Source organism: Nicotiana tomentosiformis, chromosome 12, assembly GCF_000390325.3.
Source record: "Nicotiana tomentosiformis chromosome 12, ASM39032v3, whole genome shotgun sequence".
Lineage (NCBI taxonomy): Eukaryota > Viridiplantae > Streptophyta > Magnoliopsida > Solanales > Solanaceae > Nicotiana > Nicotiana tomentosiformis.
Genome location: NC_090823.1, coordinates 64,533,851 through 64,549,353, shown reverse-complemented (window position 1 = coordinate 64,549,353; position 15,503 = coordinate 64,533,851). Strand labels below are relative to the sequence as shown.

Genomic DNA, 15,503 nt, shown 5'->3' with positions numbered 1-15,503 from the left:
GGTGACAAGGAGAGGATAAGGAAAGGTAAGGGTAGGTGATGGCGGTGAAAAGAGAAGGAGAAGGATGGTGATGGTGGCAGAAGTACGAAGAAGAAGAAGAGTGACGGCGACGGCGACATCGACAGCGACAGCGACAGCGACAGCGACAGCGACAGAAGCATGGCAAGCAACAATGACGTAAGGGTATTGAAGCCTAGTTTTTTAAGAAAAGAATTCTTTAAAAAAATTGGGACTAATTCACACGCCAAACTAATGAAGTATGAACACTTTCTTTTGCCATGTCAGCATGTCTGTTTAAAAGATATATTTTTATTAGGGTTTGAATGTTCAATGGAATAATGTTAAGTTTAAGTATTAAAATGATATTTCAAGCCAAATTTAAGGGGCGTCTGGCCGAAGAAGAAACCGATAACTTGTACGCATCGCTTACGATACGGTGTATTAAAAGATGCCAAATTATAAAAATCTAAAAAAATCAACAAAAAGTTAAGTAAAACACTGCTCTCAACCAACGAACCAAAAAAAGGCAAGGATTGGAAAAAGAAAAAAAAACATACAAAAAGATAAACCTGTTTCAGCGTCTCGTTCACATCGATCGGCGATGGAGTTTCCAAATCCGCCATGGTTGAATAAGTTCAGAGCTTCAACGAATTCCTTTTTATCTCAATACGAGCCGTTAACTCTACTCCTTGCTCCTCTCTTCGCTCTTTTATTGGCTCAAATTCTTCAATCCTATTTCCTTGTTATTCACGAACGAGGCCTCAAAGCCACCATTATTAGTATCGTCATGAGCTCTGTCAAGTATTTTTCTCACATCTAATCCTTGATTTTTCTTTGAATCTCTTCTATTTTTGTTTAATTTTTCTTTGTCAGTAAATTATCCATGTACGGAATTAGTGGACCATAAAAATGTAAAAAAATAAGAAAAGAGTGTTATACACGTTTGTAGCTTCTGATTGCTCTTCGAATCACTACTTGACACTTGTTGAGATTTCTCGAAGCTATGTTTGAATGGATTTTAATATTTGATTCTTAAATATAGGTTGGTGCCTGGAGTTAAAAAGTACATTGACGCTGAGAAGCAGAAGGTTAGTTAATTATTTGGTCCTACTTTGTCGATTGAGTATTAAGTACTGTGCTCTGCGCTTCATTGCGTTTTGTTCCTTTCGGTGATTATCACCTAGAGTTTGGTGAATTGCTGTGTGATTGTGAAAAGCTAAATTAATTACTACCTGTTACAACAAGTATTTATCTTAACACAAACAACAAGAGACAGTAGTAGATGTTTCTTACAGCAAACAAATTAAACATTACAACTTAGTAATAGAGTAAACATAAGAAGAAGATTCAACAGAGAGGGAAGGATAGAGATAGAATAGAGGAAGAGAGACAAGTAAGAAAATACAAAGAGGGGAAGAAGTTTCTGACAACCGACTACCCAATACAGAAACTGCTACGCACTACGTAACTATTTTCTCCAGTAACTGCTTTTCCTTCTTCTAAATAATTAGATCGGATTCCATTGGTAATCTGCCAATTTTTGATTGGGCCTTTCTGTTCTTTTGCTTCGCCTCAAAGTGCTATTAAGCCCAACAGTTTTCTCTGAAGATTCTGGCCCAATATCAGATATGACATTACCCTCCTCCCCAAAAGGAACCTTGTCCGCACAGTTCGAAGGAGTCACAGTTTCAACATCCTGAAGTTGGAGAGGAGTAACTTGTGTATCAGGAGTACCAATGCAATGTTTCAACATCGAGACATGAAAAACAGGATGTATGCGAGCTTCATCCGGTAATTCAAGCTTATATGCAACCTCCCCAATACACTTAAGCACTTTAAAAGGACCGAAATAGCGTCTGCCCAACTTGTGATGACGCTGCAATTTCAAGGAATGTTGCCGATAAGGTTTCAACTTCACATAAACCCAGTCACCAATGGAGAACTCCAGCCGCCTCCGCTTCTTATCAGCATGCTCCTTCATACGTTGCTGAGCTTTTGATAGATTATGTTTCAATAAATCTATAACTTCATCTCGTTGCAGCATATAACGTTCAACTAAATCATTCGAGCTGCTGCCAAGGACATAGCGTGCCATTGTTGGAGGTTCCCTGCCATATAATGCTTGAAAAGGAGTCATGCCTGCAGCTGTTTGGTAAGCGGTGTTGTACCAATATTCAGCCCAAGGAAGCATAGATGCCCATTCATGGGGGCTGTCAGCGACAAAGCAACACAAGTATTGTTCCACACATTTATTTAAAGCCTCGGACTGACCATCTGTTTGAGGATGGTAGGCAGAACTCATTGATAGAGTAGTTCCCTGCAAACGATGGATTTCCTTCCAGAAATTATTCATGAAGCGAGGGTCTCGATCAGTGACAATTATCTTAGGATGCCCATGGAGACGAATGATTTCTGAAACAAAAACGCTTGCCACAGAATGTGCAGTGAAAGATGAAGACAAAGCAATAAAATGCCCGTACTTGGAAAGACGATCCACCACAGTCAGTATAGTGGCCTTACCTTTAGAACTGGGGAGGCAAGTGATAAAATCCATCGTTACTTCTTCAAAAACCAAAGCAGGAATTGGTAAAGGCTGGAGGAATCCAGCTGGTTGCTTAAGAATATCCTTCATCTGCTGACAAGTTTGACAAGAAGCTACATAAGTGTGAACATTGTGGCGCATACCCTTCCAATAGAAATTTGATGCAACACATTGAAAAGTGCGAGAAACCCCTGCATGACCACCTATTGCGGAAGAATGAAATTCCTTAAGAAGTATTAAGCGCATAGGAGAATCTGAAGGAAGAACCAAACGACCCTTATATAATAAAAGTCCATCTCGAACACAGAAATCCGAAAACTTCGTTGTATCAGACTGAAAGTTGTTGTGCAACTCCACCAATTCTGGATGATCAATATTAGCGTGCCGTAATTGTTCTATCCAATCAAATTGACGACCAGAAATAGCCTGAAATGAAGCTGCAGGTGCTCTAGACAAAGCATCAGCTGCCAAATTAGTGCGGCCAGACTTGTATAAAATTGTGAAGTCATAGCCCAACAGTTTACTCAACCACTTCTATTGTTCAGGCGTTTGAATTACCTGATCAGTGAGATTCTTTAAGGCTTGTTGATCGGTATAAATGACAAAACGACGACCCAAAAGGTATTGACGCCACTTACTCACGGCTTGAGTGATGGCAAACATCTCCCTATGATAAGTAGATGCCCGTTGCATTCTAGGACTGAGTTTCTGACTAAAGTAAGCTATTGGATGACCTTGCTGAGAAAGGACTGCTCTAATACCTAACCCCGAAGCATCAGTTTCTAGGTGAAATTCTTTAGAAAAATCTGGAAGAGATAGAACAGGGGTAGAGCCTAAAGCGTTCTTCAATGCGGTGAAGGCTTCCTGAGAACGGTCAGTCCAGACAAACGCATCCTTACGGAGCAAATCAGTAAGTGGACCAGCAATAGTAGCATATTGTCGTATGAAGCGCCGGTAATATCCTGCCAGCCCCAAAAAACTTCGCACTTCCCTGAGATTACGAGGAATTGGCCACTGTTGAATTGCTACAATCTTAGAAGGATCCACAGCCAATCCTTTAGCAGAAATGACATGGCCCAAATAATCAATCTGCTGCTGGCCAAATAGACACTTGGACTGCTTGGCAACAAATTGATGTTGGCGAAGCAACTGAAGAACAATTGTAAGATGTTCCATGTGTAAACTCCAAGACTCACTATATACGAGAATATCATCAAAAAAGACGAGTACAAATTTGCGGAGATAGGGCCTGAAAACTGAATTCATTGTTGCTTGAAAGGTGGAGGGCGCATTGGATAGCCCAAAAGGCATGACAAGAAACTCATAGTGTCCCTCGTGAGTCTGGAATGCCGTTTTTGAAATATCTTCAGGGCAGATGCGAATTTGATGATAGCCAGAGAGAAGATCGAGCTTGGAAAAAAATTGAGCACCATGTAATTCATCAAATAATTCATCTATTGTTGGTATGGGAAACCTGTCCCGAACAGTGATAGCATTCAATGCTCTATAATCAACACAAAAACGCCATGTTCCATCTTTCTTGCGTACTAGGAGCACAGGTGAGGAAAATGGACTGGTACTAGGGCGTATAATGCCCTCTTGCAACATGTCTGCCACCAATTGTTCCATCACTTGTTTTTGAAAATAAGGATATCTATATGGTTTAACATTGACAGGACCGGTATGAGGTTGTAGGTGTATGGCATGATCTTGGGATCGGGAGGGAGGAAGACCATGAGGTTTGCAAAAGATATCCTCATATTCGTGCAAAATGGATGCCAATTCTGTAGGAGGAGGCTCTGGTGAATGCTCTGTATCTGAAACCAATTTCAATCGAAAAAAGGGAAGAAACAACATCAACAGAGGTCAAGCGTCTTAGGATCTGAAGCTGGATAAGTTGAATATCAATAGGAGGTTCACCAACCCAACTATAACGAGTCCCATTAATAGAGAACTCAAACTTACGCTGACTATAATCCGTGATTACCGGTCCCAGTGTAGCTAACCAAGACACCCCCAACACTATATCAGCACCATGGAAAGATAGCACATAAAAGTCAAGGGACAAAGTGCAGCCCTGAATGGTTAGTGGTACAGCCCTAACCACACCCTCACATTTGAGGCATTGACCACTACCTACCACCACAACAAAATTAGGTGTACGATCAATTGGAAGGTTTAAAAACTTAGCCATCCGAGGTTGGATAAACTCATTTGTACTGCCCCCATCGAGTAATACTTGCCCCGGAGAACCATTAACATGCCCAGAAAATCGAAGTGTTGTTTTAGAATTCCCTCCAGCCAGCGCATGATAGGAAATGGCAGAATGTGACTGGGCCTCAAGGCATTGTAATTCCTCAGCCAAAACTTCATCAGATAAGAAGGAATCGGAAACCAACGTAGGGTTAATCGTGTCTTCTTCAAGAAGTAGCAATCGAGGAAGGTTTTTACATTTGTGAGTGGCAGAATATTTCTCACCACAATAATAGCAAAGACCTTTTTCACGTTTTTGCTGTATCTCTGTTGGGGTAAGGCGTTTCAATGGTAGTTTAGGGATGGACGAAGAGGAAGAGGAAGGAAGCGACGGTGGAAGAGGTAAAGGGGGATTAGAAGTCGATGGTGTAGGTAAAAGTGGGGGTTGTTTGGAGGAAGAAAATTTCGGGTTGGACTCCTTGGCCAAAAAGTACTTCTGCTCATACTTGTGGGCTAGAGAAATAGCCTGCTCCAGTGTAGTGGGCTCGTGCACTAAAACATCATTCTGAATGTCCATCCGCAACCCAGAAATAAAACACTGGATCAAAAATTGATCTGGTAAGGCTACGGTTTCACTAGAAATAGCTTCAAACCTGGTGAGATACTCAGAAACAGTGGTCGACTGACGGAGCTTGGCTAAACGACCCTCCGGTTTCTGTAACATACGCTTCTTGAACCGACAGAGAAGCTTTGCCACAAAATGATCCCAATCAATCAATTGTTTGTTTCTATAATGCCATCGATACCAATCCAAAGCATCTCCATCCAGATAAAAAGAAGCAATGGTTAGTTTATGTGAATCATCAATGGAATAGAATTCGAAGTATCTCTCCGCTTGAAACACCCAAGCCTCAGCGTTTTCACCGTGAAAACGTCCAATCTCTACTGATGCTGGTTTATGACGTAGAGTAGGACCAGAAACCCCTGAAGATGTATTTGGAAAAGAATTCTCATGAGCACAAAATCGGGGTGTCTCTGACATAGCCGGACGGTGTTGTATACCCAGATTCGCCATTTGAGCCAACATGTCTTGCATAACTCGTTGGTTATTAGCCAATGCAACTCGAAATCAGCGAGGTCATGAGAAAATCCAGACTGGATATTTCGGATCTCAGCCAATGGATCATCGGAGCCCTTTTTTGTCGATTCCGGCATGGCGGAAAAGTCAATGAAAGCACCAAATGTTACAACAAGTATTTATCTTAACACAAACAACAAGAGACAGTAGTAGATGTTTCTTACAGCAAACAAATTAAACATTACAACTTAGTAATAGAGTAAACATAAGAAGAAGATTCAACAGAGAGGGAAGGATAGAGATAGAATAGAGGAAGAGAGACAAGTAAGGAAATACAAAGAGGGGAAGAAGTTTCTGACAACCGACTACCCAATACAGAAACTGCTACGCACTACGTAACTATTTTCTCCAGTAACTGCTTTTCCTTCTTCTAAATAATTAGATCGGATTCCATTGGTAATCTGCCAATTTTTGATTGGGCCTTTCTGTTCTTTTGCTTCGCCTCAAAGTGCTATTAAGCCCATCAGTTTTCTCTGTAGATTCTGGCCCAATATCAGATATGACACTACCTCTGTTCTATTTTATTAAGATGTTAAATTGACTAGGGGAGAATTTGAAGTTCAACCTTTCAGTTCCGTAGCATTGAACTTATTATACATGTATAAATACACACACGCACAGACTATATATATATATATATATATATATATATATATATATATATATATATATATTTCAGTTGACCCTGTTGTGCAAACACTATATCCGCCACCGAATTTGACTCTTGTATTATATTAATGGTAGTGGAAGAAAATGATAAAGTAATGGGTTAAATGTTAAACTGATGAGAAACCATCAAATCAGTGTTTATAATTTGTATCATAAAAGATAAATTTAAATTCTTGAAATTCGTGAAAATTGTATAAAGTAATAGTATTATTAAAGGAACAATGTCAAACATTTTGAAAAGTGTGTAGTATAAGTTGAAAGGATGGAGTAGATGCTAGCAACCTTGAGTAAAATCGTTCCAGTGGAAACACCAGTATTAAATTATTTAATCCATATATCACGCCATTGTATTTAGGTTTGGTTCACCTGGGATTAGTGTTTTAACACTTCAGAACCTAGGCTAAATTATCTGTTCCATACATTTTGGATTAGATCTGTTCAGCTTGTTTTAGATGAATAATTCAAGCAAAGAAAGTACATGGTTAAGATTCTATGTTCACTTGTACATCTATTGGGGAGCATTAACAGGTTACAGTGATTAATGTCTTTATTTCTGATTATAAATCTGACATTCTTCGGCTTCAAAATTTATTATTGAACCGGGCAGATAGTGGATAAATTGCAAGCTTCCGGTAGTAGAGATGGATGGAAGACTGAGTTGCCAAGATCAGGTTTAGGAAACAAAGTCCTAGAGCAAATGAAATATGAGAAACAAAAAGATGTGACCTGGCAGGGCAAATGTTCGGGTACCGTGTATGTTTCATAATTGTTGCACTATGTTAAGAGTTTTTAGCTAGTAATTTGGAATTATATTTGTTTCTTTTTTCAATAAAACCATTTCTTTTGCTCTTTACCCTGCATAGAAAGACTAACCAACTTCCTATTTCCTGAGCAGCTATATTGGCGGAAATGAGCATGAGGGACATTTTTCATTAATAAACGAGGCATGTTCCATGTAAGATTGTGCAATCCGTTGAGTATATATGTATATTTATTTTCTTTGCTTGCGCTAACTGATCAAGAGCAGGGCGGTTTCTTTTCATGTATATTCTTCATGTTAAATCTTCTGCCATAAAGAATCTAGTCCAAATATTCGGTGCATGATTAAACAGAATAAGGAGTAGATTCAGTCTCTTGAAAACCTCCTCTTGGTATGTACTACCTATACAGAGATCAGGGGTTATAACAAAAGGACACAGCCAACATGTAGACTATGCTAGATTGGATTAAGACCTGCAATTTTTTTTTAATGAATTAGCAAGGCTTCAGGGGGTACAGAAAATGTCATACTTTACATGCTGATGATGCTGGATGGAAGATAGACTTGAACCTCTGACATACTTAGTACTGTTAAGCGGGGGCTTTGTTGCTCTCTTAGCTCTACAAGCTCTTTTTTGTTTTCCTTCTAAAAGTGGATTGGTAACTTTACCATGTTATACTCCTTGATTTCTTTGATTCAGCTAACCCTTTTTCAACATTTTATGTACATTACACATACTTGCTGTATTAAGGTCTGTCATCTGGCAGAAGTGGTTTCTGATATTCTCTTTGACATCTTGGATTAAAATGATAGGTCCCAGTTCTGTTCAATTGTTTTTGCCCAAGCTACATATGTTGTCATTTATGCTCATGCTGGTGTATCTGATCATGTAATCTCTCTTATTTTCTCAATGCGATTAGGTTCAATAATGCCATTGTTATCCAATTAGCTTTCTTTAATTGTACTTATCTTCAGATTCTTATTTGTACTTGTCGCGGGAGAGAGTGCACTTGTTGACTTTACACCTTCCGTAGTAGCTTTCTTATAGCACAACTTTTTCCATCTCAGCTTTCAGTATGAATAGATTGTTCTTGCTTCAGGTTTGCACATACAAATCCACTACATCTGAGTGTGTTCCCAAGCGTTGTTAGATTTGAAGCAGAAGTGGTTGTGATGACAGCTGCACTTCTTGGCAGTAAGGAAAATGCTTCTGGAGGACAGATTTGTGGAAATATGACATCAGGAGGGACTGAGAGTATACTGTTAGCAGTGAAATCATCACGTGACTATATGAAAGCCAAGAAAGGAATCACTAAACCAGAAATGTATGTGCTCTTTCTCTCTGTTTTCTTTAACATCCCGCCATGAAATATCAGTCTCGAAAATTAGTGAGTGTCATACATGACTGTAGGATAATACCAGTTTCTGCGCACTCAGCGTACGACAAAGCTGCACAATATTTCAAGATCAAGTTGTGGCGCGTTCCTGTTGATAAAGAATTTCGAGCTGATGTTAAAGCTATTAACCAGCGTATTAACAAAAACACTATCATGGTAAAGTTTTGAGTTTGGGCAGTGCTAGAATAATTTTCCCTTGTTTTAAAATGCAAAATTGTGGTTGTGTGTTAGTATCTTTTAGTCATTCTGTTTATCTGTTCTCCTTTGTTTTGTGATTCTGAATCTTCGTAGAAATGAAATCAAACTTAGCTGAATTGTATCATATTTTCTTTACTTAACTTCCGACTTTGTGTTAAAGTATTTGATCTGCTAACTAAAACATATGAATATACAGATTGTTGGATCAGCGCCTGGCTTTCCCCATGGCATAATTGATCCAATTGAGGCAAGTGCACCAACCTTTTCCTAATTTCAATCTCTTTAGCAATGCTGCTATATTCTTATGGATTTTGGATCCTTTACTCACTAAATTTTTTTTGGTAATTTCTCTTGCAGGATCTTGGTGATTTGGCTTCTAGCTACGGAATTTGTCTCCATGTTGACCTTTGTCTTGGAGGCTTTGTCTTACCATTTGCTCGTAAACTGGGGTATGTTTGATGGATCTTTGTTTTCTAGGTTATGGTTCTCTAAAGTAGAGTGCTCCAAGCTGGGCTAACTATTTGTCTAATTTTGTAGTTTATTGATCTATTAGTTCTAAGAAGACTTCCTTGCCCTTGCCCTTGCCCTTGCCCTCCCTCTCCTGTATATAAGCTCTTATGTAAATGCTCAAATTATCTACAACAGTTCATTTATATACCTCACTTTGTATAAGTATGATTCTAGTCGTGTTTGTCCAGATACCCCGTACCTCCATTTGATTTCACTGTTCAAGGAGTAACCTCAATCTCAGTGGATGTACACAAGTATGGGCTGGCTCCAAAAGGAACCAGTGTAGTTCTGTACAGAAATCATGAGATACGGAAGGTATTAAGTGCTAGTACTTTCTGCCCCTTCACTGTAGGCATTGTTTAGCATTCAATTGAAGCATCTCTAAGCAGAATCTATAGAATTTGTTTGATCATCCAATATGTGAGAGTTCGCCCGAGATAGATTTGTTCCTTTGAATATATTCTTCTTTGTGAGGAAATTTTGTCTTCTTTTGATTATGAAAATTGTATTGCATTCTCAATGTTACACGACGTATCCATTTATGTGACTGAAAATATTTTCTTGAATTTGTAATGGTTTTCTATCTGAGATCTCCTCTTTAACTTTTCCTGTATTAATGCCAAACTTGTGTAAAAGCGATATACTATATCTCTAAACATTTGGAACAGTGGTTTACTTCATCTGCAAGGAAGTGATGCTATGAGTTCACTTTATATGTTTGTGTTTTTAAAGTAATCTGAGATCTTATACATTTTCCTACTCCTGAAACATGTGTCGGGACTGGACAAATTTGCTGCTGGTTTTACGCCTTAACAGCATCAATTTGTTGCTGGTAAGTTACTCTTGTCAGAAAGTTAGTCATCATCAAAAGCTTTGCTACTTACTCGAGGAAATAAATCCGTCTGAACTATTTGCGAGGCAGCTGATGTGATAATAAAAACTAGATATGTGCTGCAAAAGACTTCAGGGAAACCAGTTTCCAGATGCTCTGAACCTTAAATATGTAATCATGTAATTTATTTTTGGGAAAAATCAGAGCACCCAAGGGTGTGTGGCCTAGTGGTCAATGAAGTGGGGTGAGAACATGAGGTCTCATATTCAAATCCCAGCTTAGGCAAAAACAGTAGGTGAACTCTTCTCATCTGTCCAAGCTTTGGCGGACAAAGTTACTTGGTCCATGTTGCTAGTGGGGGAGGTAGCAGGTATCCCGTGGAATTAGTCGAGGTGCGCGCAAAATGGCTCGGACACCGCGGTTATTAAAATAAAAAAAAAGATCCTGTGAAACCAATTCAGTGAGAAATAAAGTAGCCATTGTTTGAGATATTTGCTATTTTCTTTTGCTCTTCCACTTTCTTATAGAAAAAGGAAGAGATAATTTTCTAATTCTTATTGTATGGAGGCAATCATTTTTTCTGTGTAAGAATAAAGTTCTAATGACATATTCTCCTTGTGTTTGCATGGTAGTCACTGAGTGGACTGGTGGGCTTTATGTTTCTCCAACAATTGCTGGAAGCAGGCCTGGAGGTCTGATAGCCGGGGCGTGGGCAGCAATGATATCTTTAGGCTTTGAAGGTTAGACTTCTCTCATTCTTGTTGGTTAATCACTTGCCACTTCCATTTCTTCTTAACTGAGAGTTTATACACATTACAGGATACTTGGAAAACACCAAGGAGATTATGGAGGCATCAAAAAATATTCAGAAAGGGTAGATATAATGTCACTTAGTTTAATTTTTTATCCAGTCTAAGGACCAATGTCTCACATGATCCTAACCCTCAGGATACAGGACATTCCAGAACTGTTCGTGATTGGAAGGCCTGAAATGAGCATTATTGCTTTTGGATCTGACGTTGTAGACATATTTGAAGTCAATGATGTAATGTCATCCAAAGGCTGGCATTTAAATGCATTGCAGAGACCTAACAGGTATTGCCACTGTACATGATGCAGTTGATGTCAGACTCATTTATCCGTTTAAACAGTTACCTTAAATGTGCTTTTCCTTCATAACCATTTGAACAATTTGGGCCAGGAGAGTATAATCTTGAATATTATTTCTACAATGCTAAGCACTTCACTTCTAAGTTGTTTTTATTACATATCCTTTTCAGTGTTCATATTTGTGTGACACTTCAACATGTACCAGTAGTCCAGATTTTTCTGAAGGATCTGAGAGATTCCGTGCAGACTGTAAGTGTGCTCTTTCACTTCCATCTTTTTCTCATCTTTGAGTTTTCAATGTCATAAATCTTTACAACTAGCATACCAAGATTTTCCTGTCAAATTCAATATGGTTAATCAGTTCCAGGACCAACTTATTGAGGGCTATTCTTCAGCCAAATGTATATTTTCTCTGCAGCCAATGTGTAATGCAATGATTAGGGTCTTAATTCTTAAAGGTTGTCGCACTCTTCTGTTCCGCCTGCTTAACAAAACCTGATTGAGTCATTTTTCCCTCATAAGTTTTGCTGGTCGAGATCTTCTTTTACTTGTGCCCATGGTTTTAAACAAATCAGATCCAAAATATCAACTCGATGATGAATTTACGGGTCAGTTGGTTTGGATGTATCCATTCCTTGGTAACCACTTAGCTGATTTTAGTTAGATTCTTATCTTGGACAATATGCTTTGTGATTTGCTGTTGAGGGGCCATTAACAGTATTTACTCCCGTCTCAGGTGAAAGAAAATCCAGGTCCAGTTAATGGAGGGTTTGCTCCAATCTACGGTGCCGCGGGGAAGATGCCAGATAGGGGAATGGTTCAAGATCTGTTGATCGAGTTTATGGACAGTTCATGCTAGTCATTTCTCATCTTTGGTGCATATTCTTTGCATAATTATTGGTGAAAAGAAAATTTGCAGTTGTTGATTGATGTCAAGTTTTATGCATATGATGAATACAAGCATAGATTTTTAACAAATGAACTCTATTGATTCTCTTTTACTGAATGATGTTCGCTTCTAAAATATAATATACTAGTGTTGTGCACGGGCCCAAGCTAACTTTAAAAATTGAGTTTATTACTGTTTTTCGATATGAAAAAATGCAAAACAATTAACCCCTACCAAAGTATGTGAAAGTAATTTGTCGAAGAAATATACTAGTATTAGTACCCGCGCGATGCACGGTCGATAATAAAAGAAATTTATCATAATAAATTTTATATATCAAAGTAACAGATATGTAAAATTATCTCAATTGAGTTTTAAAGCTCAACTATTTGTATGCTTGCATTGTGTTTAATTGATTCTGTTTCTCATATCAAAATTTTATTACTTAAGTTTAAAACATATTAACTTTACCACTATAGCATTTTAATGATATGAAAACACAAAATAAAATTATATAATTTGTGATATAAATAATTTGAATTGATCAATTAAAAATAAATAATAATTAGATGAAAAATAGATTCAATGATGCTTCAAATAAAATTGCGAAATTTATTTATACACTACTTATAGGTTCATTCATTATTTGTCTATCATCTATTATACTAAAATTTTCATCCCTTTCTATTTGTCAACCATGAAAGAGCAACATAATATTGTACTTCTATTAATACTGATTTCTTCAAAATCAATCCCATGTGGGACAATAATTGACCTCAATTATATTATGATAAGCATCTTTTTGTTTTAGTTTTGGATTTTTCTCTTTTGGGTTTTCAAACTTACCTTTTTTATTTGAATAAATCATTTTCTCAAGTTTGAATTTTCACGTTACTACAAAAAAATGCATTTATTTTTTTCACTGTTGTTTCTTTTTTTTCTTGTTCTTCCGTTAATTTTGTTTAATTTTTTTTTTTTTAATTTACTAATAAGCTAAACATGATCGTTATTGCACCAAACATCAACTTCATACCATTTTAACACTCAGCTAGCATATGTTTTCAAGATAATAGTCAATGTACATGTTTTTCTCTGTATTTTCGAAACGTTTCTAATCTATATGTATTGGAACATTTATCTATATATATATATATATATATATATATATATATATATATATATATATATATATATATATATATATATATATATATATATATATATATATATATTGTCATTCACAAAACTACAACAAACAGAGGCGGATCTAGGATTTTAATTCTATGAGTTCAACATTTAAAGTTTTTAGTATTGAACCCATTATATTTTAAAGTCATGGGTTCATATCTACTGTTTATTATAAATTTAGTGATTTTTACATATAAATTTATGCTCCGCGTCGAAAGTATCGGGTTCAGTTAAAATCCTGGAATAAAATTATAAACTCATCAAAGGAAAATCTTGATCATGAAATTATATTTTTCACTGGATAAATTACCACAAACATGTATCGTAATTGTACTTTGAATATGGCTTAAATTAAGCAAATCGGTACTGTTATAAAAGAAAAAGCATAAAAATTTTGATACAGGTAGGACATAAAAAAATAGAAAAAACATTTCAGGAATATTTCTTCTTCATATAGTGGACCATTCACTTTCCTTAGAAAATTAAAAATATTCATTCTTTAGTTTTAAAATATTTATTTTTAGTTTTTTTTTAACCATTGTTTGAAAATTATGCATTGAGATCATCACCAATATATATCACATAGGATCCATTCTCCAATCTATGTCTCTTGACAGGGGTCTTCGTAGGAAAGCATACTTTCGTATGATATGCAATATTTTCGCACAATATGCAATAAGCCATATTCAAATCTACCACATAAAAATCTATCAATTTTTTTAATAATTATTACCTTCATATGATATGCAATATGCAATTAAAATTTTCTTTTATTTATACATAAACTTTGAGATTTAATTTTAATTATAAAAGTTTTGTATAAAAAATTTAATTTAAATTTTTTATATTCTATATTTATATTTATATTATTTCATTATTTAATATTTTCAGAAATTATCTTTTAAGATTTTAATTGTGTGTTATTATGTATTGTATGACATTTCTCATTATAATTAAAAAAATATTTTTTTGATTTAATTTTAAATGGGTCTTATTTTTCTATTATTTTGCACTATTATTTTTTTATTTTTTCTCTTTTTGTTCCTTGCATATCGTTATTGTATTGTTCATTGTTTAATAGTTTTGTCACTGACTTTTTATTATATTTCCGCTTAAAATGAGCTAATTATCAACTAAAAGTCTAATTTTGTTTTTGCTTGTCAGTCTTATATATTAGCTAAACGAATGCCATCGAATTTGTTTTTTTTTTTTTAAAAAAAAAATATTAGTTATTTAGACTTGACTGAATATGCTTTTAACTCTTTAATTAATTTAAGTTCACATGCCTTTCTAAAAAATTTCAAATGGATCTTAAAAAAAAAAAAAAATCAAGATCATTTTCTAGATAGGAAGAGTAAGATGATAATGAATATGTATTTTAGATTTTTTTTTTTATGCTAATGTAAATTTTACATACTTGGTCAGGTTTGCGATTATCTTTAAGTTTTTGTATTTTTGTAACAAAAAAATAAATAAAGAAATATCAACTTTCTTAGTGCGTTAAATTGCATATTTTTTAATTTTATTATAATTTTTGTCAGTATCCATCGACAAATAGAAATAAATAATCTCCTCAAAGTAGAATAAATAAATAACATATATAACTAACTAATGCATAATTAAAATAGAAAATATTTGCTAATTAAAAAACTTAAGACATGATATGAAAGAAATTCAAATTCATATTTGTATTTTTTGTATAATTAAATTCTTGTATGATATATTCATATAATAAATTGCATATACCACATGCGGAGTGATGCATATATGAGGAGACAAGTGTATATACATGTGCCAGGGTTATCCATGCTCGCGGTATAATTTTTTGTGCCTTGTTGGATTATGTTAATTTCTTGCCTCATGTTTTACTTGACTTCTATAATAATATGAATATGAAATTCATTGTTAGAAACCATGATTCATCTTATTATAACTTGATTAAATTTGATGGACTTTTTGGGAAACTATTGATGTGCTAAATTCAGTCATCACTATACCTAATCACGAATACATTGTTACGACCGTTATTCTTGAGATACTTGGGTTCCACACTTGAGTTGAAGATCTCTTTAGAGAT

The 15,503-nt window shown here is 35.7% G+C and overlaps 1 protein-coding gene across 2 annotated transcripts; it reads left to right on the top strand.

Annotated features, from left to right (window-relative positions):
- Positions 1 to 466: 466 nt before the first annotated feature.
- On the top strand, positions 467 to 12,395 carry LOC104115152 (sphingosine-1-phosphate lyase). 2 transcript variants are annotated; one of them, XM_070192103.1, is made up of 15 exons: positions 468 to 801; positions 1,043 to 1,088; positions 7,150 to 7,295; positions 7,438 to 7,497; positions 8,403 to 8,627; positions 8,714 to 8,855; positions 9,094 to 9,144; positions 9,255 to 9,346; positions 9,596 to 9,722; positions 10,224 to 10,239; positions 10,872 to 10,979; positions 11,059 to 11,113; positions 11,188 to 11,334; positions 11,520 to 11,598; positions 12,086 to 12,395. In XM_070192103.1, exons 1-15 carry the CDS (start codon positions 602 to 604, stop codon positions 12,206 to 12,208), a joined length of 1,617 nt encoding a protein of 538 aa, XP_070048204.1. In that variant the 5' UTR covers positions 468 to 601; the 3' UTR covers positions 12,209 to 12,395. The 2 variants fall into 2 exon arrangements, with proteins under 2 accessions (XP_070048205.1, XP_070048204.1); XM_070192104.1 differs by lacking the exon at positions 11,520 to 11,598 and having other exon boundaries at positions 467 to 801.
- Positions 12,396 to 15,503: the final 3,108 nt, after the last annotated feature.

Bases quoted from the DNA above. Each gene is read 5' to 3' on its own strand.
- LOC104115152 (XM_070192103.1), top strand. From the start codon at position 602: ATGGAGTTTCCAAATCCGCCATGGTTGAATAAGTTCAGAGCTTCAACG. The intron at 1,089-7,149 runs GTTAGTTAATTA...TGAACCGGGCAG, and splicing joins TTGACGCTGAGAAGCAGAAG to ATAGTGGATAAATTGCAAGC. The intron at 7,498-8,402 runs GTAAGATTGTGC...TTCTTGCTTCAG, and splicing joins ATAAACGAGGCATGTTCCAT to GTTTGCACATACAAATCCAC.